This window comes from Agelaius phoeniceus, assembly GCF_051311805.1.
Source record: "Agelaius phoeniceus isolate bAgePho1 chromosome W unlocalized genomic scaffold, bAgePho1.hap1 SUPER_W_unloc_2, whole genome shotgun sequence".
Classification (NCBI taxonomy): domain Eukaryota; kingdom Metazoa; phylum Chordata; class Aves; order Passeriformes; family Icteridae; genus Agelaius; species Agelaius phoeniceus.
This window is the reverse complement of record NW_027509867.1, coordinates 7530496-7557721: the sequence shown is the minus strand read 5'-3', so window position 1 is coordinate 7557721 and position 27226 is coordinate 7530496. Positions and strand designations below refer to the sequence as shown.

General features: G+C 55.8%; 2 protein-coding genes across 2 annotated transcripts in view; one reads left to right on the top strand and one right to left on the bottom strand.

Annotated features, from left to right (window-relative positions):
- The window catches only part of LOC143692689 (uncharacterized), a 365642-nt gene that overhangs the window by 34367 nt on the left and 304049 nt on the right, over positions 1-27226 (bottom strand).
- Positions 1-27226, top strand: part of LOC143692600 (uncharacterized) — an 81706-nt gene that overhangs the window by 29746 nt on the left and 24734 nt on the right. Inside the window, exon 2 of the mRNA XM_077172851.1 lies at positions 25611-25617. Within this exon, the coding sequence (XP_077028966.1) occupies positions 25611-25617 (7 nt within the window). The remainder of the gene's footprint in view (positions 1-25610; positions 25618-27226) is intronic.

Sequence of the window (27226 nt, the reverse complement as noted above, 5' to 3'; positions counted from 1 at the left end):
CTGCAGAGGGAACTGGGCCCGGGGCTGCAGAGCTGCCCCACGGCTCTGCTGCAGCTCTGCCTGCACAGGAGGGGCTGCACGCCTTGGAGCCCCGGCCCTGAGGGCAGAGGCTTGGCTGGGGCACAGGAGGGAGGGGGCTTGTTCAGAGGGAGGGGCTGCACTGCAGGGGATCCTGTGGGCATCTCTAAACTCTCCCTGCCACAGCATTGCTGGGCTTTGTTTTCTCTCATTGCCTTATCTCCTCTCTGCTTCCTGCAGATTTCCCTCCTGCAGGTGTTTCCCTGTGCCTGATCTCTCCCTGCCAGCACCCACAGACCCCAAATCTCTGTGCACTCTCCTTGGCCCCACAGAACCCTGCCTGTTTGCAGGGCACTGGCTGGGGGCAGGTTCTGTTTGCAGCTTGGAGAAAGGACAGCTCAGACTGAGCCTGATGGCTCCAGCAAAGGTGATGCTGCTGCTGTCCATGGGCAGAGTGGCTGAAAGCACATTAGGGATCTCCTGTGAACCTACTGGTCACTAAAAGCAACAGTTTGGATGTGTCAAGCTCTTGTCAGCATACATAATAATAATTCCTAATCAACCTTTAATATTTATCAACTCCTTGCTGCCATGGTCCAATAGTAGGAAACTGAATACAAAGTCTTAGGAATATCCTCTTTTCTTTTAAAATCCTTGTCTTGGAAATAGTCTATGACTGATCAGAACCCCTCAGCATGTCAGAACTTCATGAGTATTTCATCTCCCCTGCACCAGAAATACCCAGAGTTGTACTCACAGGCTCTGCAGGCATTGGCATGTTCCAGCTTGAGGAGATGGCTCCAGGAGCTGCAGCTGCACTGTCCTGCAGCCAGAGGTTCCTGTGCCAAGGGCTGGCAGTGATTGTGCCCCAGGCACTTCTCAGCCCCTTCCCAGCCCTGACTGATTGAAGCTCTCTGTGCCTCTGGGCTGTGCCCGCGCTGGCTGCAGGCAGTGCCCCAGCCCTGCTGGGCTGGCACAAGAGCTGCTCATCCAGAGAAATGTGCTTTTGAAGCTCTTCTTGGTGACCAGGAGCTGCCTCTGTGCCAGGAGCCCAGCCCAGCTCAGCAGCACAGACACAGCACAAGGACTTTAATCAGCCTCTGGGGCTTTGTGCTCAGGCCCTGAACATCAGTCCCTGAGAGGGAGCTGAAGAAACCTCTCCAGAACTCCAAGGCAGAATCCAACTCCAAACTTTCTTGGACTTGTAATGGGTCCCAGTGAGGGACACAACTGAGCAAGTGTCCCCAGGCCCCAGGCAGAGCAGAGAACTGCAGGCAGTGATGACAGGTGGGGACAAAGAGAAGCCAAGTCTTGGTGCCCTGGGGCACAGCAGGGTCTGTGCCAGCAAGGGCTGGGAGGAGACACCTTGTGCTGAGGCCCTGGGGCCTCCTGGCACAGCCCCAGCCAGGCTGGGCACTGTCAGCCCCTTGTGCTGCCCTCAGCATCCCCCCCTAGCCCACATCCCAGTGGCCTCAAGGATCTGCTGCAAGGAGTCCCTGGGGAGCCTTGCTCAGCAATGGCCCTGGGGGCTCCTTCATGCTCCCTGCAGGGACTGCAGCTTTTTCAAAGGACTTTGGCTTTGGCTTTTGCCTTGCAGTCTCTGAGAGGTCTCTGCAATCATGGCCTCCAATTATCTGCTGTAATTAGTCCCTGGAGAGGCTTTGTCAGTAACAACACTCAGTGGGGCTCATTAATACTACAGGTTACTTCAGTTATTTGAAGGTACTTGGTGTTTCCCTTTTGATACAGACTTTGTGAGAGGTTTGTGCAATCATGGCTCCAATTATCTGCTTTAATGAGTCCCTGGAGAGCTTTGTACTGACACTCAGTGGGGCTCAGTAATGCTTGGAGATACTCAGATTTTTTAAGGTAGTTTGGAATTTCCTTTCCACACTGAGACTCTGAGAAGTTTTTGGTCCATCCTGGCCTCCAATTGTCACCTCCAAGGAGTCCATGAGGAGCCTGTGTTGGGATGGACCTCAGTTGGACCCATTCATGCTTTGAGACACTTTGGGGTTTTCTTCTGACTTTGACTTCTGGAAAGGTTTGTGCAATCTCTTCTCAGGCCCTGAGGTTCCAGGGCTCAGCTCCTAATGCACGGGGGCTCATTAGGATGCAGCAAGTCCTGACAAACCATGGCTCTGCCTTGATTTCTGTCTAGTCTTGTTCAGTTCAGCAGGAAGTTTTCCTTTTACAGTTATGGATGGTATAAATAAGAAGCTTGACTAGGCCAATGTTCAAGCAGCAATCAATTTATTAATTAATATGGTAAAGTATGAGCAATACAGCACTGTCTACAGTCGGGGAAGTTTTCCCTCCAACTGCACACCCATAGTTGAGTCTTACAGGTATTTATAGGGGTACTGATCAGCTTTCTCAGCAGTTTCTATTCCAATTCTTACTCATCAGCAGTTTCTATTCCCAATTTTTAGATCACAATTCTATGTACTATTGTGATTTAGCTTTTCTCAGGATGTATCCCAATAGGAGTATTCCCAGATGGTGGTGGTCCGGTTTCCAAAAGAAGAAAGACAAATCCCATCTGGTGAGGTCCAGCTCTCCAGATGTGGGTCCTCCTTTTAATTGCAAAGACTATAAATCTAACAACAGTGGTGTCCAGCTTCCCTTGGTTGAAACCATAAATCCTTGAGGTGATGTTCATCTTCCTTTCTCAAGCTTTTTTCTCTGCTTTATTAAGGCATGAGATAAGCATGTTTCCTTTATATATATTCCAAAGCTATAGTTTCAAGGATACGAGCAATGTTCTAAAATTATACTTCAAAAGGTTATTATTGCAGAACTCTTTAAGGATTAACTACAAGCAAAAAGCAACATTTTTAATGCTTTAATGCTAATGCTCCTAAATCAACCAAGGTTAATTGCAAACAAAAGATGGGTTCAAAGGACTTCTTCCATGCTTTACTTTCCTCAGTTATTATTAGAATTCAGAACTGTCCCATTGTCGGTCTCCACACATGTCGCAATCACAAATACACACATTGCCTGTGTGTACCTGACACGACACACAGCTTTGTATTTCACATCCCCCGTGTCCCCCTGTGTTCCCCCGGGCAGGGAGCTGCTCTGGCCCGGGATGGCCGGGCCCAGCCGCGGGGCCTCGCCGGCAGCGGGCAGGAGCCGGCCCGGGCTGCGGGACACGGCGGGGGTGCCCGGCTGCAAAGCAGCTCTGGCTCCCGCCAGGGAGCTGTGGGCAAGGGGCTGCAGCCGTGCGGGAGGAAAGCCGCTGGGCCTGCCCCTAACACTGCCCCGCAGAAAGGAAGGGCAGGAGGAAGCTGACAAATGAGCTCGGAATGTGGCAGTGCAGAGATGAAGGGACAAGTGCCCTTGGGGGCCGGGGGTCGGGGCCAGCCCTCGGGCACGGCTCCGAGCGGCTCCTGAGCCGGCCGAAGGGCTGCCTGTAAGGATTGCAGGCGGCAGCCGAGAGCAGCAGCGCCGGCAGTGCCAGCCGGGCCCCACGGCCATCTGCCCGTGCCTTCGCAGCCCGTGAGGGCCGCGGGCTCTGCAGCGCCGCTCCTGCTCCCACAGCCGGCCCGGAGCCTCAGGGCTGCCCCGCAGGCGCCGCGGCAGCAGCAGCGGCCTCAGGGCCCGGCCCGGGGCTCCATCTGCTCAGCCCGGGGGCAGAGCCACAGCAGGGGGGAAGGAGCTGAAGGAGCACCAGGGAGCCCAGGGACAGACAGGCTGTGAGACAAGGCTCTGCCTAGAATTTTAACAGTTTTTATTAACCTAATAACTATCTACAACTAACTTAATAACTTTATACAAGTAAAAAGTCAAGTTCCTTATGACAATTGTCACAGGCGTTTCTCGCTTTGGACAAGATGTCCCAGGTCGAGCATTGGGCGCTGAGTCCTTTCCAGCTGGCCGGGGGCTGTTGATGTCTGGCGGGGCTGCAGAGGCTGCTCGAGCCCTGGGGCCCATGAGACCTGTCGAGGAGCTGTGCCTGGCCGTGCTCTCCTGAGGCGGCAGGGCCTGGGCGTGAAGGGCAAGGGTGAGCCACCACAGGTGCTGGCCCCAGCGCACCAGGACTCAAGCTCTTGTCCCACACTGGGCATGGCCATTCTCCCACGTTACTCCAGCTCCAAGCTCAGTTGCCCCATGTGCCAGTCCTCCTGCTCCATTCTGCCCCTTCCTTCTTACCCCAGACGCAAAATACCCAGGCTACATTACCCAGCTCTGTACACAGAGCCCTACTCATCCCCCAGCTGGCACCCTGCAGATAATCAGCCCCTGTTGTCATTGACCCCCTTGCCCTGACAGAGCCATACCTGACGCATCCTGTGTCCTGATCGCCGTACGATGCTGGTCATTACGGCCCCTCGAGATGTGTCCATCACGGTGCAGCAGGGTCACACTGGGCTGAGGAGGAGAGGGCAGCTGGCTGCAATGCAGGGTCCAGTCCAGCACACCCCAATATTCCAACTCAGGTCTCTCTGGAGACTGAAGGCACAGATTCCCCCTGGATAGTCAGCGATGCCATCAAGCCTCAGTCACCATTCTGTGTCCCCACCTTCATCACACCTACCTTGTTGTGTACCAGGAGACACTGCAGCTGTGCACTTGTATGTGGGGAAGCCTTGATGTTCTGCATCGTGGAGCTGCTGCTCTGATGGTCCCCAGAGCTCTGCAGCACTTGGGGACACTGGCACAGACCAGCGGCCTCCTGTGGGATGGGGCACAGGACACTCAGTGCCCAGCCCTGTGGCATGCAGGGCACCACCCTGCTGTGCCAGGGAGGGCACTGGCAGTGCTGCCTGCAGGGGCATGTCCCTGCCAGCTCCTGTCCACCTGCTGCAGGAGCCCCAAGCCCATCCCACCAGGCTGCATCTGCTGGCTCTGTCCCCATGGCCGTGTGTGCTGGCCATGGCACCAGGCAGGTCCCTGTGCACAGGACACCAACTGGCAGGAGCTGGGCTGTCCCAGCTGCAGGGATTGGTTTTGGGAACTCCTTTCACAGGAGGCACCCAATCCCCGTCTGTAGGATTGACGGGGGTAGCACGGTCGGGATGAACGGAGATGAGAGATCTCTGAAGCCAGGTCATGGACAGTTTATTGCAAAGGGTGTGGGTGCAGGGCCCTGCTTGGAGCTGCCAGCCACAGCTCAGAGCAGGCCTGAGAGAAGAGAGGGGTAGAGAGGATGAGAGGGTAAGAGAGTAAAAGCATAAGAGAGTAAAAGGGGTATGAGGATAAAAGGCAAGAGCTAAGAGACAAGAGGTAAGAGTAAGAGCTAAGAGCTAAGAGCATAGAAAAGTAAGAGCTAAGTTCCCGTTACAATACAATAAATCATCTTCTGTGTTGAATATTCTGATTCTCACTTAACCAATCTAGTACAAGATACAAATCCTATAGCATTTCCATACAGCCTATAAGAATCACTACATTACCATACTGTGCTACATTTTAAACCCTAAAAACTCCTCTTTGGACCCCTTCTGCCAAGCTGGCAGGGTCTGCTGGGACCCTTGGACCTGCCTGCAAGCAGAGGGTCTTGTTTCATCAAAAGGGGATTACCTTCAGCCAGCCACACCGTTGTTTTCCCGTTGTTCAGTAACTAAGGGATCTCGAAGCTTTTATTTCAATCTCACTTATAGTTTCCATATTCTCAAAATCTTTTGCCAGGCAATCATATTTATAAGGCTTTCCTGTTTCATCTTCCCCAACAGCCCTCCAAGCCTGAGCTCAGACTGCAAACAGACGCAGCTCATCAGATGTGCTTTCAGCAGCCTTGGGACAGAGAGATGGGCCAGACAGGGCAGTGCAAGGCAAGGAATGCAAAAGCCCCCAGCCCTGGGGCAAGCACCGGCCCTCCACAGCTGCCCTCTGCTCCCCTGCCCTGCCCCGTCCCCCCAGGCTGCTCTGCCCCAGCCCAGGTGCAGAGCCCTCCTTGCTGTGTCAGGGCTGCTCTGCACCCCAGGCGCTGGGGATGTGTCCTCAGGGCCCTCACCTTTGGCTGGGCGGTGGCTCCGTGCTGGGGGGCATGGGCTGCAAATACGGGAGTGTCTCGGGGTACCTGGGGAGGGCAGGAGTCACAGGTGTGTGACAGGAGACAAAGAACCTGTTCCTGTTGGAGGCAGCCCCCCAAAGCCATGGGATTGCAGCCCATGGCATCCCGCTGCCTGTAGCCCTTGGGATGAGCCCCCACAGCCCCTGCTGATGGGCAGGGCTGCAGAGGGGGCTCCCCACATCAGCCCCTCCCAAGCAGACACTGTCCCCCTGTGCCAGCACAGCGGGTCACTGCTGGCACCCATCTCCCCCCATGCCAGCCCCGCTGCCCCCGAGGCACTGGTGCTACTCACTGGCCAGGAACCTGCACGCTGAGCATGCGGTCACAGGACAGGCACGAGAAAGGGACTGGCAGCTGCCTAAGGAGGGGGAGGGAAGAGGGCTGGCTGAGCTCCTGGGCCCACAGCCCTGCAGCACACAGGCAGCAGCACCCTGCAGCAGCCAGCTGCTGGGCAGCTCACTGCACAGGGGCACGGCCATTGCAGGGTGACCGTGGGCTCTTGAGCCTGTTTCTCCCCATCCCCAAGGTGCTGGCTGATGCCAGGTGAAGGGCACGGGCACCCATGCCACCATCCCAAGCAGCCCCTGCAGCGCTTTCAGCCCCTCTCTGGCACCAAAGCTCCCCCGTGTGCACGGCCAGGAGGGCAGGGCACGACCCAGCTCAGGGCATGGTGTGTGACAGCCCTGCCTGGCAGGAGCAGTTTCCATCACTGTCCCCAAAGCCATCAGAATCTCCATTGCACTCACTTCTTAATCCCAGCAGCGTTTTCACACAACAGCCTATCCTTGAGTTCCTCCATGTTCCTGTTCCATGAATCCTCCCGGTGTTTACGGAAAGTCTTCAGCTCCAGGCGATCCAGCTGTGAACAGGTGCACAGCCTCAGCCAGCTGCTCCAGGATGTGATGTGGAGCTCTCCAGGGAAAAGCCTGGAGGGGGATCCTCAGAGGGATGCTGCCTCAGGCTGTCAAGTCCCAAAGGTGCCAGTTCCTCGTGGTGGGGACGAGGTACCCCTCACCTTGTCTTCAATTGCATCGCTGAACTGCTGCTGGGTACTGTTCCAGTGCTGCTCCTGGCCTGAAATCTGGCTCTGCAACTCCTGCATCCTCTCATCCAGCTCCTCCATGTTCTCTTCACACTGGCTGCGATTGACTTTGCTGTCCAAGGCAGCTTTGTCCGCCTTCTAGCAGAGGGGAAGGGCAGGAGAGCGGTGGGGAAAGGGATGAGGAACGCCAGGCAGGGCCAGCGTGTGAGGGACAGAGGGAGGAGTGCTTCTGAGACAGAGTAGAAATTTTCCAGAGTAGAAATCCATTTTGATTTAGGTGAAATGTACATCTTTGAGTCTGTGGTTAGAAAACATAGCTATGTAGCCTGACTGCAAAGCCTAGGCTCAGGGAACCTGATTCAGTGAAGGACAGAGATAAGGGGAGGGACGGGACAGAGGGTGATAAAGAGAGACAGAGAGAGACTGCTGTGAAAGCAGGTCAACCTGACCTAAGAATTCTTTCTGATAAGAACTAGTGGCAAATGTCACGCAAAATTTGTAAAAATGAATATGTATGAACCTATTGTGAAATTGTATGGATATGTACTTGAGAGGAGGATAAAAAGGGACCTGAAGTTCCCAGAGGTACGCATGCCTTTTAAGGAGAGTAATCTCTGCATGCATCCAGCGCTGTAATAATAAACATACCGGCTTTACAACTTACACAACGTTGTGGAGGTTTTGGCTATCTCTGCAAAACAGACCCCTTTTAGAGGTTTCCTCCTAAAATTTGCCCTAAGCCAGCACAGTCATCATGAAAATTTCACCAGTGGCATAATTTCCTGCTGGCAAATCTTGGGACAGAAGCTTGACCTTGTTCTCCATGAGACATTCTTGGGAAGAGCAGACAGGAGAAGATTCCTGGAAAACTGAAACAGCTTTCCAGAAGGGAAATGAAAATGAAAGAAACAATCCAAGATCTTTTCCTCTATTTATTTCTATGCTCCTCTTTTCCATATTGCACTACTTCTCCATCCCAGGAATTCCAGATGCACCGCACCTCTAAGATCGGTGACTTAGTGATTTTTAGACACTTGAAAATACCAAGAGCCACACAGAGTTTTCCTTCCCCTGGTTTTACTGGAAGGCAAGACTGGAGATGTAAGTGCAGTGCTGGGCTCAGGTAGGAATCCTACAGCAAGGTAAGGTGGCCCGACAGTGTTTGCCCCTCAGCCAGGCCAATGCAGAGCAGCAAGCGAGGGGATTGCTGTGCCAGTGTGCAGGAGTGAGGGCTCTGCATCTGGGCTCACCGCTGCAAAGTTCCCGTGTTTGGACAGACTCAGGGGCTGTGCCCGGGGCGCGCGGGGCTCGAACGTGGGGCTCGTGGGGCGAGCGGGGAACGGACACGGGGACGAACGGCCCCGGTGCTTCAGTTGCAGCGGCGGCAGCAGCAGCGGCGGCAGCAGCAGCGACAGCGGCAGCAGCAGCAGCAGAAAAACAGATATTTTAGAGCACTCTTTCTTTCTTTCTCTTTATCTTTTTCTTTCTCTGTCTCTCCCCTTCCCACTGTCGGGCACTCTTCTCCCGGGGTCCCTTGCCCGGCGTCCCTCTCCTCTCCCCGCCTCCCTCTCCCCTGCCGGGCCGGGCCATGCCCCCGGCCCGCCCCCGGCCCCGGGCGGGGCTGCCCCGTGCCCGGCCCCGCCCGTCCCGCCGCGCTCTCGCCTCCGCCCGGCTCTGGCCGTACTGGCGGTGGCGCTGCTGGGCGGGCGTCAGTTCCTGGTGCGGAGGCGGCATCGCCGCCCTTCGGCTCCGCCTGGTCCGAGCCCGGCCCCGGACCCGACGCAGGATCCAGTCCCGGCCCCGGCCCCGGCCCCAACCCCGGCCCCGGCCCCGTCCCCGTCCCCGTCCCCGGCTCCTCCCGGGGCCCGCGGAGGACGCAGGCGGTGCGGCCGCTCCCGCCGCCTCCGCTGGGGCTTCCCCGGCCCGAGCTCCGCCGCTCGACAGCGCGGCCACCGGCCCCGAGCCTCCCGTGCCGCGTTCCAAAGAGCGAACGCCTGGGCATGGCCGGCCCGGGGCGGCTGAGGGGCGCTCGGGGGCCGTTGCTGGCCCCGGGCCGAGCTCTGACAGCCGCGTCCCGCCCGCAGGGAAGGCGCAGGAGGCCCTGCAGGAGCGGCACCGGCTGGGTTCGCTGCTGGGCCGCGCTCCAGTCGCAAACATGGAGCAGAGAGCGCCGAGAGTGCGCAGGGTGGTCTGGCTGGATCAGGAGGAGGAGGACGAAGGCCCTGGAGCTGCCCCAGCACAGGGGACCGAGGCGGTGCCCGTCCTTCCACCGCAGGAGGGTGAGTGGCAGAGCTGGGCTGCAGGGCTGGAGCCTGCAGCCAACTTGGCCCCATCCCATCCCATCCCATCCCATCCCATCCCATCCCATCCCATCCCATCCCATCCCATCCCATCCCATCCCCCGGGGAAATGCCCAGGGACAGGACGGAAGAGGGACCGGGCAGACAGCCCGCAGGGGCTGTGCTCCATCCCCCTGGAGCATCCCGAGGCTCTCCCTGCCTCAGCAGCGCAGGGCTGGGCTGTGTTCTCCGGCCTCTCCCGCAGCCCCTCAGCTCTGGCTGCGCTCGCTCTTTGCCAGATGCAGCCCTGGAGCGCACACAAGGGCAGGAATCCAGCCGTGGCCGCTTCCGCAGCACAGCACAGGTACCTGCAGCCACCCCCAGCTGGGCTGGGCCTGCTGTCCCTGCTCAGCCCAGCACCGTGTGTGCAGCACTCCATGCAACATCCCTGGCTTCTTGCCCTTCTCCTACAGCTCCTTTGCGACTTCATCCGGAGCATCCGGCGGGAAGAGACCAGCACCATGGGCACTGGGCTCAGAGCTCACTCCGAGCTCCTCAATCATGAGACCAGTGCCGCCCTGCTGGATTTGCTCCTGGAGAAGGGTGCTGCCAGGCCAGAACAAGTGAGCAGCCTGGGGCCAGGCTTCAATTCCCCCACGAGTCCCGTGGCTTCCCCAGCCAGGCCTGCTGGTCCCTGGGAGCCTTTGAGGCCATGGCAGTGCGCTAGCAAGGGAAGCATTCTCTGGGGACCCTGGGGACATTGCTCCCTCTGGCAGCTTTCCAAGTCTCCCCGTGCCTTCTCCAGGTGCCCGCCATGGTGAGGTACATTCACCAATGGCTCCTGGCCAATGATTCTGCCGAGCACAGGCTGGATGAGGCCCTGCTGACTCTCACCAGAGCACACCCGGGTGATGCAGTCGTGACGCTGCTGCGTGTGGCCCCGTCCTGTGACAGGTATGGGGCCCACCTGCCCAGAGGGCTCAGGCCTCCCCAGCCCATCACCCTGTACCGCCTGGCCAAGGTGTCTGACCAACAGAGAGTCCAGGGCCCTCTGGCTGCTGCCTTTTCCAGCCCTGGCACGTCAGCCCCCAAGCCTGCTGCCATGCTCCCTTGCCGCCCCTCAGGGCTCTGTCCCCACAGGGCTGGGCTGCCTGGCTGCTGCTGGCGAGGGCCAGTGGGCAGAGGCAGAGCTGGCCGTCAGCCCGGGCCCCTAGGGATGCCCAGGCCATGGTGCCGTGTCTGAGACCCCCCTGAGACAGAGCTCTAACCCCACAGAGCTGCCATCACCATGTGGAAGACCATCATGTGCTCGCTCAGGACCGCGGAGCCAGTGCAGCTGATACTCCTGGATGTGCTGGGGAGCTGGCCCAAGCACAGCATGTGCACCTCTGATGGGGACAAAACGGGTGTCTTTGGCCTGGCTGTGAGTTTCTGCAAGTGGCCTTTGCTGGCCCCAAGGCTGCCTCTCCAGCAGCTCTCCATCCTTCTTCCCCCACTGCATCTGCCTGCCTCAGGCACTGGCCTGAAACCTGGCCCAGGGGCAGCTTCAGGCCCAGCAGGCCCCGTGCTCCCCCTGCCAAGGTCTCTCTGGGCCTCTCCCTGCCAAGCTCGGGCCCTGCCACACGGACACCTCAGCACTGAGCGCTGTCTTGGGGGGCTTTGTCCCTTGCAGGCAACTGTGATGATGTGGAAGATCCTCCAGGAGCCCCCTGTCCCACGTGTAGTGGCTCCGTATTTCCCCCGCCTATTTTTGCATCTGCTGTTCCAAGTGTTCTTCAGCACAGAAGAGATGCCAGAGGAGGTCGATGCCTTCTGGAAGGGATGCCAGGAAGAGCACGGCCTTGCCACCAGCCCCAACAGGTGCTCCATGCCAGTCCTCCTGTCCCTGCCACGTGGCCTGCCAAGGAGCCAGTGCTGCCAGTGTGACCTGGCCTTTGCTGTGCACACAGGTTTGCAGTGCAGACCCTGAAGTCCCTGCTCTGCCTTGTCCAGTGTGAGCACGTGGTGGTGTCAATGGAAGGCAAGCATGGCTGGGACACGCTGCTCTGCGTTGATACCACCACTATGCCGTGGCTCTGCTGGCCAGGTGAGACCCCCCTTGTCCCCATTGCTCCTGGCATTTGTGCCCTGAGCCCGGGCTGTCCCACACGGTCCCCGTGGCTGTGGGCCAAAGGGACGAGGGACAGCCAAGCGGACTGGGAAAGGCTGGGAAAGGAAGGTGCCCAGGTGCGGCCACATCTCAAAGGGCCCAGGTCCCCTGGCAGGGCGGTGGGGAAAGACAAGAACCTTGTGAGTCAGTGCTGGGAGAGTCTTCCTCCCCCCCCCGGCTCAGGGTCTTAGTGCCATTTTCCACCTTCCAGGGAGATTTGCCATGCATCCAGGCCCTTGTGTAAAAGGATCTTATGCTGCCTCCTTGAGATGCTCAGCAAAGAGATGCCATACTGGGATTTCCCTGCCCTGGCATTCCTTGTGGAGGTGAGCCTGAAGGCCAGCATGACCTGGCTGAGCTGCCTCCCACCTCTCTGCCCTCTCGTCGCCGCAGCCGCCTGGGACGGTGCCCGTGCCCTGTGCTGCTGCCTGGGCCCAGCCCTGTGCGGCTCCGGGCTCCTGCCGGCCGGCTCCCCCGTCACTGGCCTGTGCCTTTCAGCTCCTCGAGTGCCTGGACTTGAGGGAATGCAGGGACAGCATCATGGATCTTGTCTTGTCATGGCACCTGCAGAGGGAGCGCGCAGACATTGGCAGCCAGCTTCTCAGGGCCCTCCTCCCGCTCAGGGACCATTCCCCGCTGGTGAGAAGGGGGCAGTGGCTGAAGCCCTGCAGGCAGCGTGGGGCTGGGCAACGCAGTCGCTTGGCCTTGCCTGGCCTTTGGGCGCTGGGGCAGCTGCTCCCAGCTCTCCTGCCTCCCGCTTCAGCTGCCCGAGTGCTTCAGGACAGGCCTTTGGCCTCTGGGCCCCGCGGCAGCAGGGTGGCCTTTCACAAACTTGCCTTCCGCACAGGCCGAAAGAATGTGGAGCCTGACTGAAAGGCTCGTGGAGCTCCTGCGGGTCAGGATGACCACCATGCTACTGGGCTATCTGTTCCTGGATAATGGTGCCCGCATACCCAGCCCCATCGCCCTGCATTTGGCTAACGTGTTCCTGCCACTCTTTGACTACGTGAGGCTCTGTGTCCCCAGCCACGGCCACTGGCTGCTGCCCGGACACTTGGTGCCCTGTGGAGATGCAGGCCTGCACCAGTGTGGGCCAGAATCAGCTGATGCTGAGCTCTTGCTGCCTTCCTGTTCTACAGGGTGATAGCCAGGTGCAGCAGCTCTCCATGATTGTCTTTCACACCTTGATGTCTGCTGTAGAAGAAGAAGGAAAGAAGCCCCTGATGACACAAGTGTGGCAGAGCCTGCTCCCACTGCTCTTCCACTGCCACGATGAGAATCTGCGTGTGGCACAGGTGAGGACTCGTGGGCTGCTGCTGTCCCCCTGGCAGGGGGCTCGGCTGCCTCCTGCCCCGCGCCTGCTGGACCGCAGCCTCCTCCAGGCTGCGGCTCCTGTGCCCTGGGCTCTGGGGCCATCTCCGCGTCTCTGCTGCTCTCCAGACTTCTCGGGAAACGCTGCTTTGTGCGGTCAAGTTCCTGAAAAGGAAAGATCTTGAGAAAAGTGTGAAGAAAGAGAAACTCTGGAAGTTCGCTGAGCTCCTGGTAAGGAGGGCCTGCAAGCCCCAGCCTCAGCCCGGAGAAGGCCCCTGAGGGCAGTGCTCAGTGTGGGGGGCTGGCAGCTGTGCCCCTGCCCGTTGCTGCAGCCAGAGGCCGTGCGGGCTCTTCTCCAGGCTCCCGTGGGCCCGAGCCGGGTGCCCATGGAGTCCCGGCCCGGCGGGGCTGCAGGCCGGCACCACGGCTCCCCGGGCAGCAGCCGGCCCTCTGCCCCCTGCCCTCGGGGGCCCTTGGCCAGCGGCTGCTGGCCGCGCCTCAGGGCTGTGCGGGCAGGGGAGGCCGGGGCTGGGCGCAGGCAGCGCCCGGCCCCGGGGCTGAGCCCGCGCCAACCCTTCCCTCCTGCCGCTCTCTGCAGCTGGCAGAGGACAGGAGCCGAGCGGCCGAGCACCTGTGCCGGGCCCTGCGCTACCTGCAAAGCCCACAGGAGCCCCTGCGAGAGGCGGCCATCAGGTTCATGGGTGAGCCACGAGCCCGGGCTCCCTCCCTGGCCCGCCAAAGCTCGGCCCGGCCCCGCCTGCTGCCCCGGCAGCGCCAGCCGGGCCCGGCGCCGTGGAGCCCCGCCTGGCCTGGGCATTGCTGCTGCCGCCCTCTGGCAGCCGTGCCCTGGGGCGGCAGCGTGCGCCAAGGGCCGGGCTGAGCCCTGCCGGGCCAGCAGCCCGTGTGGCCACAGCGCCGGCAGCGCCGCCGGCAGGGAGCTGTGCCTCTGGGGCCGTGACAGGCTCTGTGTTCACAGGCATGGCCGGGCGGCACCTGAGGGGGCGGCAGCGAGAGCTGCAGCTGATCTGCACTGGTGAGTGAGGGCAGCGGGCTGGCAGCGGGGGCTGCCGGGGGGAGAGCTGCATGCCCTGCCCCGGCTGCGGAGGGCTCTGCTCCCGTGGGCAGAGCACACGGAGCTTTCAGGGCCATGTGGGCCATTGGTGGCCAGCAGCTTCGGCCTGATCCCCTTGCTCCCTGCTCCCTCCTGGCCATGGCCAGAGCCGGCTGGGATGGCCCTGGCAGGGGGCTCTCCTGGGCTCCCCGCAGATCCGGCTCTGACCGTGGCTCTGTTCTTCTCTCTTGCAGCCCTGGAACGCCTGACGGAGGACGTGAGCAGTGCCGTGTCACAGCTGGCACTTGAAACACTGCATGTCCTCCGGGCAATAGAGCGTGGGCGATATTCCACCATCCAGAGGTTGCAAGATCAGCTGCGCAGGGCATGGAGGACTCGGCCTCGCCTGTCGGGGCTCGGCTGCCTGCACTGCCGGATGACTTAGGAGGAGAGCTGATCTGGGAGGCTGTCTTTGCTGGGGCAACCTGAGCCAGAGGTAATTTTCTTTAAGATTTTACTTATTTTCTATTTTTTATCTATATTGTAGAGTATATCGAATTATATATATTATTATAGATTATGGATTACTGTAAATAATTCTAGAATGTGTTATGATACACAGACTGCCAGGAGCTTTTCTTTGCTGCCCAGGGTCTGCAGGGCAAGAGGCAGGAAAGGGTGAAAAGGGAGCTTGTGCTCAGCAGCACAGCAGGCTGAGGGGTCCTGAGGCCCTGAAGGGGGAAAGGGTGCTTGTGCTCAGCCAGCTGCCCCGGCGTGCAGCGGGCAAGGGGAAATGGCCAGAAGCCCCTTGGCCTTTGGTGGTTCTGCTGAAGCCTTTGTGCTGCCCACAGAGCGGCTGGGCAGGGGCCGGAGCTGCGGGGATCCCTGCCAGAGCGGTGCCTGGAGATGGCCACAAGGCCTGTGCCAGGCAGGAAGCGCCATCCGTGCCCTCCTGCCCGTGTGCTGCTGCCTGCCTTGCTGAGGGCTCCCAGGTGCCTCTGGCTGGGGCTGCTCTGGAGCTGCTGTGGGGCTGCGGCGCTGCTGCCGGGCAGCTTGGCCAGGCTGGGGCAGGGCCTGAGGGGCTGGGGCGCTGGCAAGCCCTGAGCAATGGGGCTGTCAGAGGCCACAAGCAGCCCCCGGCAGCCGCCTTGTTCCTGCCAGAGTTGACTTGCAAGAGGGATCCTGGGCACTGTGGAACTAACAGCATCAGTGTTGTTGAAACCCAAATGCAGGGAAATCTCAGATCTTTGGTCTTGTCAGCAAAGCTTAGAATTAAACCCAGGATTTGATCTGAGACCTTGGAAAGGGCTTCCAAACTTAGGTGCTAGAAGCGAGAATGCAGATTTCTAGTTTCTAGCAGAGACACGGGGAGGAAAGTTGAAATGGAGGAAAGTTTAGAGTTTTAGAGTTCAAGATGTAGAAAAAATCAAAGTAGTTACAATGGTAAAGAAGAAGTGTAGGATGCAGTGCTGTAGGTTTGTGTGTCATAACATGATTGGCTAAGGAAGCTTGCACTGTAGCATGAGTCCATAAGACGAAAGATTGAAGGATTGGCTCCAAAACACAAATATCCTTGTTGGAGGTGTCTTCTTGGCCAAGAAATCCTTCAAAGCTCTTGTAACTACAAGTCTTGCGGCCTTGTGAGCCATGTGGTGCAGATGGGAACCAAACTCACCCTTCCTGTCTATGTAGAAGAGAAGAAAAAGCAATGGCATCATCTAAAAAACTCAGAGGTCCGTTCTCTAGCTCGTTCCAAACTCCTTCAACTCCTCCAATGTGGGATTTAGCTACAAACACATGACAAGGACACTTAGTGCTGCCTCTTTGACTCCAGAGCAGCTGCTTTAGAATCTTTCCCATAAGCCTGTGTAGTTATGTGCCAGAAATGTATCATTTGAAGAAACTTTCCCAACTGACTTGCATGGAGGTTTGTTTGAAGGGTATTTGAGGAGAAAGGCTCCCAGCAGAGGTCTGGGCTTTGGCCAAGCTGTGTCCCCTGCTGATTGTGAAGTGTGCCATCAGCAGCAGGGCTTTCTGGGCTAAAAATATCATCAAGTCACTTGGACTTGCTCATTTTGGCCTCTAAAAGCTGGACCCACTTTCGGGGCAAATTTGGAGACCTCATCTGTGGGTGGATGGAGCACCTAGGATTTTCCCAATTGCCTGGAATGGTTCTCCAGGTCCCTGGAATATCCAGGGCCCTGGTAAGTTCCAGCTCCACACATGCCGTGGCAATGAGAAGCAAAGGAACCCAGACCTTTTTGTGCTGCCTGTGTCACTGCACCGGGGCCATGGGATGGGCACACGCAGCCCTTGTGCTGGAGCTGAGCTGCTCTGCCCAGCACTGGTGGCCGCCATCCAAGCTGGTTTTGCTTGTGCTGGTTCCCTGACAGCTGGGGCCCTGGGCAGAGCCCTGAGAGCCTGGTCTGCCCCCAGGGAAGGAGCAGGAGCCCCTGGAGAAGCTGTACCGGGTGGGGATGCTGCTGCTGCTGCTGCTGGGGACAGCCAGGATGACATCAAGGATGACAAGCTCTTCCTCAGCCTGGCCACTGGAGGCTGAAGGTGATGGACTTTGATTCTGGCACCTTCTTCAAAGGCAAACTCCACAGGGAATTTGCAGATGAGTCTCCACCTGGGGGAATTCTGCCAGATTTGGGCATGGCCCAGCCTAGCTGGGAAGCAAAGGTTCCCCCTTTGCTGGGGCAGATGCAACTCATCCTTCAGTCGCTGCCCAGCTGCTTTTTGGCAGGGCTGGGGGCATGGGCTGGGCTGGGTACAAATGGGAGTGGGCTCCTGGCCCTGCCAACAGCCCCCAGCACCCACCGTGCCCAGGCTGGGGCTGGGGCTGGGGCAGCCAGCCCGACACAAACAAAGCCCCATGGTGGGAGCAGAGGTGGGACTCCAGAACCTGTGCAGGGGCTGCTTTGCTCTGCAGGCAAGGAAGGGCTTGGGCTGCTCCACTGCCCTCGTGTGCTTTGGGATCACGGTGATTTTGGGGGGCAGTGCAGGGGGGAAGAGAGAAAGTGTGGGCTTCCCTCAGCCATGTCTGGGTTTTTCCCTACCATGTAGGAGTTGGGCCACCCTCAAGGCCCTGACAGAGATAAGAGTTTTTACTGTTTTTCTTGTTTTCCCTTTTTGCATTTAATCTCTTTTCAAGAATGTGTTGTTTGTTTTTCCAGAGGAAGCGTTCTAGGTGGTCCAGTCTGGATGTGGAAGTGCTTGGGAGCAGCTGTGGCGTGGATGGGCGGTGGCCTTGGAGAAGGCTGAGGCCATGGTTGGGGAGCAGCTTTTCTTGCAGCCGTGGCTGGCGTGAGGTGGGTCCCTGTGTGCTTGGCAGGGTGGGATCAGAGCTTTTGGGAGATGGCAGCGAGCACAGGAGCATCCTGCTCTGGGCAGCTGCTGAGGGCTGGATGTGCCGTGGCTGGCTGCAGGCTGGGCACATGTCCTGCCCTCCTGCTCTGCTGCCAAAGGCAGCAGGGATGGGCAGCTCTGGGCACAGCTCTGGGCACAGCCAGCCTGGCCTGGGCACCGCAGGCCTTGGCACAAGGGCACAGGAGCCCTCAGCTGACGGGCGGTTTCTGCTTTCTCTCCTTGCAGCCGGGCTCTGCGGCTGCTGAGGCTGCTCTGGGCTCTGCCAGGGCTCTGCTGGGCTCAGCCCTGGGCCCAGCTGGGCTGGCTCTGCCCTCACATTGCTCTGACAGCTCTGCATCAGACGAGCCCCTTGCGAGCACAGCGCCTGAGCTTTCTGCTTTGGCAGCTGAGTGAGACTCTGCTGCAGGCCCAGAGATTGCAGCTGGGGGCACACATCCAATTGGCAAGGACCCAAACTCTCCACAGTCCCAGTTGAACGCCTGCATCTGCACAGGGTGTTTGTCTGTCCCATTCTTCCTTCTTGATTGGCTGGAATTGTGCAGTTGCACTTTCTTCCTCCTCTAGCAGTGCCACAAGTGGGCCAAAGCTGGCGAGTGGGCCGTGCTCCTGAGGCAGTGCAGTCTGGAGCTGGTGGATGGAGAATTGCCCTTCTGCACTGCCAAACCAGAGCAAGAAGCCCTAAGTGGGACTTTGTGTCTTTAAGAAATCCCTGACAGTTTCAACTGGAATGTGCAGCTCATTCACAGGGTGAGAAGGAAGGGCATCTTCTAAAGGATTTGTGGCTTGACAGAGTTTCCATTCCCAGTCCTGCTGGAGCTGGCAGGGCACAAAGCAATTTCCTATTGCTTCAACCACACTTTAAAATAACAATGTTGGAAGCAAACCCCAAAAATTTTTTTGTAAAATTACTAAGGCCTGTAAGATGCATCAATGCCATCATCACATTTATAAAGTAAATACCTGAGCTCTCTGTTTCAAAAGATCAGTTACCTCTTAATTTAGAGTTACAGAAGATTTTTCATTGCACACTTGGGTTTTGTTTTTATCTTTCAAATTTAAGAAACATTTTCTTCTTTTCATTTTCCTTTCTTTTATCTGTGAACCACAAAGCATGCTGTAAAAAAGGAGTGTCCTTTGCTCCTGGTTCCCGTGTGGAGCAGCTCCCTTCCTGCTGGCTGAGCTGCTCAGGCAGAGCCCGGCAGCTCCTGGCCCTGCAGGGCTGAGGCTTTTCCCCGTTGCTGGGCACAGACTGATGGAGCAGCACTGCTGAACACGGGCACACAGAGGGACCAGGAGCAGCTGCCTTTGGCCACCTGAGGCTCCAGGGCCAAAACTCTGAGCAGCCAGGGCTGGAAGAGACTGGCAGCATCTGATCCCTGACTCTGGGCCAGGGCTGCACAAATGACCCCACAGCAGCAGCAGCAGCAGCAGCAGCAGCAGCAGCAGATGGAGCTGACTTTCAGCACAGCCCCTGCCCCTGTTCCCTCCCGTGTGCAGCGGTGTCACAGCAGCCTGAGGCACCTGGGAGCCCCCAGTGCCAGCAGGGACTTGAGATGGCAGCCCTGGGCTCCTGGAGGCTGTGCAAGGAACGGAGCTGGGCACTCCCTGTCCATGGGGAGCTTGCAGATGGAAAAGGCTGCTGTGCCCAGGCAGCTGCAAGGGTACAGAAAGGAGGCTCTGGAGCACTGGATCTGTGCCAGTGCCACAGTCCTGGGCAGCAGCCAGCCAGCCCTGGGGGAACAGAGGGCACAGCACGAGGGACAGAAGCAGGCAAGGGCAGAGACTGGAGAGAGCCAGAGCCAGGAGCAGGAACAGCTGCTCCATTGCACTCTTGGAGAAAGTTCTTGGCTGGTTCCAAGCGCTGAAAGGCGTGAAGGGCAGAGAGGAGGCCACAGCAAACAATGCTCCTGTTTGCACAGCCTCCCCTCTCCGTGTCCCAGAAGGAATTGCATGGACTGTGCTCTTCTCTCCGAGTCGTCTCGTTCAGCATGAGCAGCTCAGCACCAGGAGCTGAAGGAGCTGAATCCTCAGGCCCAGGAGCTGGGCAAGAGGAGACTTTCTGAGCAAATGAATGCTGCTAACATGGACCCAGCTGAATGCAGTGGATAGAATCATGGAATCACAGAATCCTTTCTGTTGGAAAAGCCCTCTGAGCTCACCCAGTGCAGCCGCTCAGCCAGCAGTGCCAAGCCCAGCACTAAACCACGTCCCTGAAGTGCCAAGGCCTGGACAGCAGCCCTGAGTGAGGCCTGAACAGCAGGCCCTGAGCCCAAGGTGGCCTCTGGATGAACCTTCCAAGCAAAGGTTATCTTTGTATCTGCTCCCTAATGAAATATGCATGGTCATTAGCACTGTGATAGATGCAGCCACTCATTAGTGAAACATGTATTGACCTTTGTGTATTTAGAAGCCAGGCAAGGCCATGAAATCTGACATCTGGCCTTGTTTGGGGCTGAATGGTCAAAGTCACCTCCCTTGGTTCCTCCTGGGGCCCTGGCCAGGCTTTGGGAGGAACCCAAGAGGAGGATGAAACCAGATGTTGCCACACTAGCAGTGCTGTCAGTTTGTCCATTCAGCACTGTCAGAGCTGGGCCCTCTCCCAGCGGGGTTGGAGCCTCAGCTGTGGCTGGAGGCACCTGCAGGAATTGCCAGTGCCCAGGAGTGGCTCTGCAGCCCTTGGCTGTGACAGCTTCCCCAGCTGCTGTGTGGGTCTGGGCGATGGTAAAGGCTGAGGGTAACTGGGGCTGGATCTTTCTCAATCACTGCAGGCAATCTTTGGTGGGGATGGTTGGGTGCATTGCTGAGCTGCTCCTGTTGTGATTCTTTGCTGCTTTGAGCTGCAGGAAATGACACTGATTCCTTCAGTTGGAGTCTGTGTCTTTGGTGCTGACCCTGCCCACTGGCAAAACAAAACTGGCCCAGTCTGGCCAGATCCCAACAAAATGTCACTTGTTCAATGTAAATGTGAGGAATCAGTGCCATCAGAAATTCCCAGATGGGAAGCCCTTCCCTGGAGTTCCCTGGCTCTGGAGTGGGCTGAGGTCAGAGCCCCGTGGGAGCAGTGGGCAGTCGGGTAAAAGAGGCTGAACCCCTGGATGGCTTCAAATGCATCCAAAATTGCACATGGAAAAGGAAAAGAACTTGTGGGCTTGGGCAGCCAAAGATGAATTTGTTGAGTCCATTGGAAACAGCACCTTCAGAAGGAACAATTATTGTTGGAATGCTCCCACATGGAGCAAGAGAAGAAGGTTTTAATCTTGAGCTCAGATGCATTTGTGCAAGTGAAATATCAATATAATAAATAACTATATATGTATTTATAGTACGATAAAAGACTTTCATATATATATTTTTATATATTTTTATATGTATGTCTAGGTCTGTCTATCTATATCAATACGTATATCTACATATAAAATTGTAATAATGTGAAGTAGTGCTGACAATACTAATTTGGTAGCTTTGGCTGCTCAGGGATGTAACACTAAATACCCTACAGAACAGGATTGGCCAGGACCCTAATGTCAGTGGTCAACTTTGTGAGATTGTATACAATGAAAAAAGGAGGAAGGGAGGAAATTGGCTGTTTTTACAGGGTTTACTGATACTGTGATGCAGAGTGCTTTGTCTGTTCCTGTAAAAAATACAGTGATTAAGCCTGCGGGGCTTTTCATGTACCAGACTATGCACAGGCTGCAGGATTGGTTGAATGGGTGAAGGGGTTGTTAAAAGAGCAGCTGAAAAAATGAGGAGATGGGACCCTGTCCCCATGGAGAACCCATCTCCCAGATGTGCTCCATGCCCTTAACAATGGCCCAGTGGGGAAATGGAAACCCCTGGCTGTGCACGGCTGCACCCAATTTACATTAATGAACTAAATCAATTATTAGAAGAAGTAAGAAGTGATGCTGTTAAAATATCCAACAGCACATTCTGCGAGCTCCAACAAACACAAATGGGGCTCTGCAGAACTGCACGGCCTTGGATTATCTGCTTGCTGGCCAGGGAGGATCCTGGGGTATGCCAAGACAGGAATGTTGCAGGAATGTCTATCAGTGCTGGGTTTGAGGTCCAACAATCAGGAATCACCTCAATAGAAAGATGAGTAGAAGAGAGGCAGAAAGAAGAAAATTCCTCATGGTGGGATTGGCTCCCAAATTGGAGGCTGCTGTGAAATGCATTCGTGGCAGTCACTGCAATCATTGCATTGTGAGCACTTGGTGTGTTATGATTCCATGTTGGAGTTGTTGTGACACCTTGTGCTGGAAATGGAATACTGGGACTTGTCTAAAAAGAGACACAGTCTCAAGGAAAAAAGGGGCATTTGATAAAGAACAGAGAATAGCAACTAATTAGGCATGTTTTAAAAGGAATGCAAATTGTAGCTCTGAGTAATGAACTTTAGCAGCACATAATTGAAGAACAAGAGGTGATGCCTTTGTGCCTAATACCTAAATTTAAACTGTGTTATTGCAATTGTTCTGAAGGTTGCAGTTCATCTGTAGGTCAAAGCACTGAGTGAAGCACTGAGGCCTCACCAGGCCCTGACTGAGGCCTGAACAACAGGCCCTGAGGCAAAGCTGAGCTCCAGATGAACCTTCCAACCAAAGGTAATATTTGTATCCACTCATCAATGAATCATTATTAGCAATATGATCTCTGTATGTGTTCATTGGTGAAATATGGATTTACATTCCTGTATTTAGAAAGCAGGCCAGATCCCATCTGGCTTTGTTTGAGGCTGTGGGATCAAAGTCACCTCCCTTGGTTCCTCCTTGAGCCCTGGCCAGGCTTTGGGAGAAGCCAATCAGGAGAATGAAACCAGATGTTCCCACACCAGCAGTGGTGTCAGCTTGTTTGTTTAACAGTGTAAAAGCTGGGCCCTCTCACAGTGAGGTTGGAGCCTCATTGTCTGCAAAGGTGGGTGCACCTGCAGGAATTCCCAGGGTCCAGGAGTGGCTCTCCAGTCCTTGGCTGTGAAAGGGTTAAAAGCACTGTGCCCAGGCATACCTGGGCAAGAATAAGAGACACTGCACCCAATATGGAAGCTTGCAAAGATTCAGCCACAAGCTCAAGACACAGGATGAATGTTGGCAAGAAACAGAGAACAAAACTGGCAGAAATGAAGGGCAGAGCTTGCTAAAACCAGTGAGGAAATTGCTGAAACAGCCAACAAGAGACTGTGCATGCCTAGAGGAGAAAGGTGCAAAGGGCACGGCGATGAAGACGTCCAGCCTTCATCAGGAGCCCCCCGAGGAAGACGCGGAGCCTTCCTCAGTGCCAGCACCAGTGCGCGCTGCGCCTGCGCCTGGCGCATGCTAATGATGGTAATGAGTGCTGAGAGATCGTTTGCATAACCACACCTTTTCTAATGAAAACCATGAATGTGCATAGAGTGTAACCATCCATTGTAATCTCTGTGTGCTGTGTGCTGTCAGGAGGAGATATCCCTGCACACCCCGTGCTGAATAAAGCAAATCCCCCTCCCTGGGCTTTGTCTGGGAAGTGTCTCTGGGCCCCGTTTGGGGCCATCCACGTCCATGGGGTTCTGTCAAGTTCCAGTGGAACCTTGGTGCCACGTTGTTCCCCAGCCTCACAGTGCTCTCCTGCTGCCGTGAGGTCCCTCCCTCTGTGACACCCTGCAGCCCTGGCTCCATCAGGGTCTCTGGGGTTCCTTGGTGCACGCCTTTCTCCCATCTGAGCCTTGCTCCCATGGGTTCCATGGACTGACAGTGGCCCTCTGCATTCCATGGGCCCAGCTAGATCACAGCAGAGCCTGGCTTTCATCAGGTTCTGATACCTGTTCTGCCAGCTGACAGGGCTGATTTAAAGAACACAGAAACCAATGGGAAGAATGGTCTTATTTTACTGTGAGTGTTAAGGCAACACAAAATTAAAATTATACATTCAATACAACTACATGCTTGGCTTTAGCAACAAGCAAAAAGAAGCAAGGTAATGCACCTAATCATTATTATAGGAGAGAAAGGATAGGGACTGAGAAAGACACATCCCCAATTGCCTAAACACTTTACCATCATCCAGAGTCTACAGTCGCTGGGGAGCCCCATTTCACAGCAAGGACCTGGAGAACTCTTGCAAGCACTTGGGAAAATCCCACGTGGTGCATCCACCCATAGGTGAGGTCTCCCAATTTGCTCCAAAAGTGGGTCCAGGTTTTTAGGCCTAAATCAGCAAGTCAAAGGAACTGGATTATATTTTTTGCCCATGAACTCCTGGGTCTCCTGGCACTTTTGCTGACCAGGAGGACCCATGGCTTGGCCAGAGCCCAGTCCCTGGCTTGGAGAGTTTCCCCTAAAATATCCTACAAGCCTCTATTCATGTCAGTTGGGAAAATTTCTTAGAATGACACATTTCTTGCAGGTAACTACACAAGATTATGTGAAAGTCTCCAAAGCAGCTGATTTGGTGTTAAACAGCTGCAGAAGCACCTTGGTCATCTATTTTTAGCTAACTAAAACTGATGGTGTTAGTCACATAATGCCCAGGGTTTGTCCTGTAAGCCAGCTCTGGCTGAGGGCTGCCCCTCAGGCCTGAGCACATCAGCAGCTGAAGTGACCACGACTGGGAATGGCAAAAACACCCCCTGGGACTGGCCCAGAGGCCCTGGGACTCCCTGGCATGGATCACCTCAGGAGACAGGATTTCAGGGAGCCCAAAGGACTTTGGGGAGAGCTGCTGTGGACACAGAGGGAATGGCACAGCTGGATCCCTTGCCTGGGCTCCCAGAGGACCCTTCTGCTGTGGGGCTGCTGAGGGTGGAGGAGCAGCAGGTACCCATGGCCACCCCAAAGCAGGGCCCCGTTGGCAACACGGCCCCGACCGGGGCTGCGGGACCCCATCCCTGGGATGAGTCAGGAGCTGCAGAGCTGGGAGTGCTCAGCCAGAGCCGCTGAGCCTTCAGCAGCCCCACACGGCCAGAGCGTGAGCCCAGTGGGGAGTGGGCACTGACAGGGACTGTGGGGCCTGAACCAAGGCCCAGCCCCACTGAGAGCGGCTGTGCCGGACACGCTGCAGCTCCAGGAGCAGCTGGAGCCCCAGGCAGCCAAGGGGAGCCACCATGGATGTTCCTTTCTTCCCCTCAGAAAGGACACTGGGAAGCTGGGGAAGTGTCAGTGAAAGGAGTAGGGATGGTGGGAGCTGTGGAACAGCACTGACACGAGAAACCCAAACTCTCCTGAGAAAGGAGGGCAGAAATCCCCAGTGTCCAGCATCCTGCCAGAGAAACCCATTCCCAGAATTACCAACATAAAGCCATCCTCCAATTCTCTGGATTGTGCTGCTCCTGACCCACTTACACCTTCCCCCCAGAGTGAAGCTCTGAAGTGGGATTGATGGAGGAAAGCTGAGCCCTGAGCCAGGCCAGGGTCAGTGCCAGGATCATCCCCTGGCGCTGTTTGACAGCGGCTCTGCAGGAGCTGGGGATGCAAACAGGACAAACCTGAGCATCTCCCAGCATCAGATACCTCAGAGCTCACACAGCAACACGGCCATGGCTCTCCCAAACTGGATTTAGGAGTGGCACACCTACTGCAGCCATTGGATCCAGATCAGCCCAGATCCCTTTGGGACTGTTATAAATGAGAAACTTGACTGGGCCATTATTCAAGCACAAACCAGTGCCAGCAGTGAGCGGGGCCTGTTGTTTCAGGACTGGTTCCTATGGGAAACATCCCGCTTCCCATGGCAGACATCCCGCTCCAGTCAGGCCAGCACCCCTGGGTTAGAATTTGAAGGGTCTCAGTCTCAGTCCTTGGGGAGGGCTTCAAGCTCCGTCCTTGACAGCACTTGTGAGGCATGTTATGAATAAGAAGCTTGACTAGGCCAATATTCAAGCAGCAATCAATTTATTAATTAATATGGTAAAGTATGAGCAATACAGCGCTGGGGACAGTGGGGGAAGTTTTCCCTCCAACTGCACCCCGATAATTGAGGGTTACAGGTATTTATAGGGGTACTCATCAGCTTTTTTCAACAGTTTATATTTCCAATTTTTACTCATCAGCAATTTTTATTCCAAATTATTACATCACAATTTTATACACTATTGTGATTTTAATTTCTCAGGACGTATTTTCAAAGGTGTATCCCCAGATGGTGATGGTCCAGTTTCCAAAAGAAGAAAGACGAATCCCATCTGGTGGAGTCCAGCTCCCCAGATGTGTCCACCTTTTAATTGCAGAGACTATAAATCTCATAACAGTGATGTCCAGCTTCCCTATGGACGAAACCATAAATCCTTGAGGTGATGTTCATCTTCCTTTCTCAAACTGTTTTTCTCTGCTTCAATAAGGCGTGAGATAAGCATATTTCCTATATATATGATCCAAAGCTATAGTTTCAAGGATACAAGTAATGTTCTAAAATTATACTTCAAAATGTTATTATTGCAGAGCTTTTTTATGGATTAAATGCAAGAAAAAAGCAACATCCTTAACACCTTAATTCCAATGCTCTTAAATCAACCAGGGTTAATTGCAAACAAAAGATAGGGTCAAAGGCCTTTTTCCATGCTTTATTTTCCTCAGTTATTATTAGAATTCGCAACTATCCCATTGTCGATGTCCTCACATTTTGCATTCGCAAGTACACACTTCACCTGTTTGCACCTGACATGAAACACAGCTTTGCATCTCACAGGCAGATGAGGGATCTTTGCACCATCTTTTACAGACTGACATCCCAAAACATAAAAATAATCATGCATTTCCTCTTAAAAATAAAATTTACTGAATTAATAAAATTATTTTTCTTATTTATAAAAGAATTATTCTATATTTGTATTACCAAATTTGAATATTTATATTGAAAATCCATACCATTTTAGCAAGCAAAAAATTTATTGGTCATTGGTTCTAAGTAACACAATTCCCTTCATTAATTCATTGACCAGTGTGGCTATTGATTTCTCCGTCTTTATGCTAATTAGTCCTATTTTCAATCCTTCTGTCATCTTTTTTATCATTTTCACAGGCAGGATAAACGGGGCCACTTTGGGGTCCAGGGAGAACTTTCTGGGGCACATTTGGGGCAGTTCTGGGTCTGGGGAGGGAATTCAAAGAGAATTGAGGGTCTGGAGGACACTTGGGGGAGCCGGATGGGCACCTGGAGGGGCACTCAGGGATTCCGAGGGACAGTTCGGGGTCCGGGACAGCACTTGGGGGTCCAGGGGGGCCCTTGGAAGTCAGGGAGGAGAATTTGGGGCCCTGCGGGGTCCAGGTGGGCCCTTGGGGGCGCTGATGGGGCTCTCTGGGGCGCGGGGGGTAATGGGAGTTGACGGCGCGGGTCTAATACAGTTTAACGGGGCCGGGGAGCATCACGGGAGTTCGACGCGCAGCTGCAATGGCTCTCGGTGGAAGCGCGGGGCATGACGGGAGATGAAGTCCCGGCTGGAAAAGCTCTGGACGTGCGCCGCGGAGCATGATGGGAGCCGTAGTCCCGGAAGTGGTTCGAACGCTTAGTTTAGGGGTCTGGGAAGGCACTTGGGGGACACTTTTGCGTCCGAGCCGCGACTTGAGATCCTCGTGGTAACGTAAACGGTTCGGGAGAACTTGCGGGGATCTCAGGGAGCTCTAACCGGGCTCTTTAGGGCGTGGGGCACAGGAGGAGTTTTCGGCGCTGGACCGTGTTATAAGGGCTCTGGGGCCGCGGGGGATGAGAGGAGATGAATTCCCAGAAGTGGCTGTACCGGGCATCTGTGGGCTTGGGAGCTCTGGGGGGTCCGGGAACGCTTCTGGGGGGGTCCTGAATGGGCGCTGAGGGTGCACTGAGGGATCCTGGAGGGTCTGGGGGACACTTAAGGGATAGAGGGGGTGCGGATACCGGGGGTTCTGTGGAGCGCGCGGCATGACGGGCGTTGTAGTCCCGGCTCCAATGGGGCTCAATCGGCCCGCGGGGCATGACGGGAGTTGTAAGCACAATGAAAATATGTTGCCCACCCTAGACACCGCCTTCGAGGCCC